The following is a 2,452-nucleotide window of genomic DNA, read 5'->3' as shown; positions in this document are numbered from 1 at the left end:
TCGTTCAGAGTAGATGTTCCTGGTACCAAATAATAATATCCTTTAGAATAGAACAACACACGATTTGTATAAACTCGAACACTTTATAAATTGTTACTTTCGGCTCTTATGTCATTATCACCATTGATTGTTACCAGACATTTCAAATCAAAACAGAATATACTTCATCTTTTACCAGTTAAATCATATTAAACCATTTATTTTGAACGACCTTTTCCCCATTTTTATTATTATAAAATTGCCTCAACAATTTAAACGAACCTCACAGACCTGTACAGGACTATAGCAACACGATCCTAAAAATTACCGGCTTATCGAAAGGTAGGTCTTTTCTTAGTTTTAATAATTATTCATTATCGTTACGTGGGAGCTTGATTATTCAATTAATCATTAACTACCACCGCTCAGTACACTCTCACCCCCACGTAACACCGGTCTCCGGAAGGGAGGCAAGAATCAACCCATCGCTCAGAAAACAATCTTCGGATGGATTCTATCAGGCACCACCAATGCGTCAAACGCATCCACCAACACCACAGTGAGTCACCACTTCTCAACAAGTGACTCACTATCATCCATGGTTCAACAGTTCTGGCAACAGGAGGAAATACCCAACGCTCCTCCTACCTTGACATCCGACGAGCAAATTTGTGAGAACACATACGCCACCGGACACTCACGAACGCCCGAAGGTCGCTACATCGTGCGACTACCAACGTCATCAAGAACAATGGACTTGTCGGACACCCAGAGAGCAGCCGAAAGAAGTCTCAATTACACCTTCAAACGCTTTAGACACAACAAGGGGCTTGAGCAACATTACGACGAGTTCATGTCCACCTACGAAGCCATGAAACACATGGAAGTGGCCGAACGACCCAAGCCAACTAGCAACGTCTGCTACCTTCCTCATCACGGAGTGTGGCGAGAGTCCAGCACCACTACACCACTTCGAGTAGTATTCAACGGATCCTGCCTCACTCACCAAGGAATCTCTCTCAACCATTTCCTGTTAAAGGGGGAGAATTTGCTGCCAGCTCTATCTGACGTCCTGCTCAGATGGAGAACCCATCGCTTCGTCATCGCTGCTGACATCGAGAAGATGTACAGGCCGATTCTCGTACATCTAGACGACAGAGACCTTCAAAGAATACTGTGGAAAACCGAGCAAGATCAAGACCCACGCGAATACCGACTCAACACCGTGACATACGGTCTCGCTTGTGCTCCCTTCCTAGCCATCAGGACCATCCGACAGCCGGCTCATGATGAGCAGGCAAATTTTCCACTTGGAGCATCTACTCTGCAACGAGACATCTACATTGATGACATCCTCACTGGGGCAGACAATCAAACGCAACTCCTCAGTCTTCAAAAGGAACTTCGGGAGATATGCATGGTGGGCGGATTCCCACTTAAGAAATGGATGTCAAACAACTCCACTCTGCTCGCACACATTCCAGAGTCAGATCGTTTAGTAAAAGGCAACATTTCGTGGTCTCCAACAGAGGAAACTCACTCCACACTCGGGCTTCAATGGAGCCAGCTATCGGACACCTTCCTATTCACCGTTCGACCTACCACCACCAAAGCTAATACGAAGCGATCAATTCTATTACAGGCAGCTCAACTCTTCGATCCATTAGGATGGCTCACACTCGTAACAACTCGAGCAAAGATCACCATCCAGTTAACACGGTTGATTAACGCCAAGTGGGACGATCCTCTTCCTCAACACATCTTACAAGACTGGAGGGAGTTTCACAGTCAATGGACAACTTCCGTCTCACCGGATTGACCCGTAATACGACCTGCACTGCTACGCTACGCTACGCCACGCTACGCTACAGTCACAGACCATCACGCAGACTTTTAGAGAACTGCATGACGGACTCTTTTCAACTGGCAACAGCCAGCCCAACAAAAAGGGCGAGTTTCCTCAACCCACCAAGGACCACACCGATTCGTCACCTAACCTCATCGCTGAAGCCTCCACCTCGGTGCAATACAACCCAGGCAATTCCTTCAATAGCGTGGCAACCGAAATACTAACTACCTTGTACATCGGTAAATAAAAACTATGAATGAATAAGGTGTAAATACAACATAAACAAATAACTCATCTTTGAAACTACAGCGATCTACTCCTTCCATGCAACTCGGTCGAATAGCTAACAACAAATAGCGAACACATTTATTCAATGTTACATGTCCGATTCGTTTATCCAACTGTTGTGTGTATTGTCAAACCTAACCATTTAACATATATTATTCTTCCACGCTACATGAGCACCTTCTCCACCAGATAGATATCCGGATGTTCAACCTTGAGGAATTCTTGTTCGTAGGAACCACCAGCGATGGGTTGATCTCGGTAGTCACTGAGCTTGTACGTCACAGGATGAGTATTTTCCACTCGACTTATCGTGAATATCTCCGTCGTCCAATTAGG

At 45.4% G+C, this 2,452-nt stretch overlaps 1 protein-coding gene across 1 annotated transcript; it reads left to right on the top strand.

Annotated features, from left to right (window-relative positions):
- Positions 1 to 577: 577 nt before the first annotated feature.
- LOC124184876 lies at positions 578 to 1,798 on the top strand. Its single transcript, XM_046575046.1, has one exon. The coding sequence runs from the start codon at positions 578 to 580 to the stop codon at positions 1,796 to 1,798; it is 1,221 nt and encodes a 406-aa protein (XP_046431002.1).
- Positions 1,799 to 2,452: the final 654 nt, after the last annotated feature.

This window comes from Neodiprion fabricii, chromosome 6 (assembly GCF_021155785.1).
Source record: "Neodiprion fabricii isolate iyNeoFabr1 chromosome 6, iyNeoFabr1.1, whole genome shotgun sequence".
Classification (NCBI taxonomy): Eukaryota; Metazoa; Arthropoda; class Insecta; order Hymenoptera; family Diprionidae; genus Neodiprion; species Neodiprion fabricii.
This window is presented reverse-complemented; position numbering and strand designations above follow the sequence as displayed.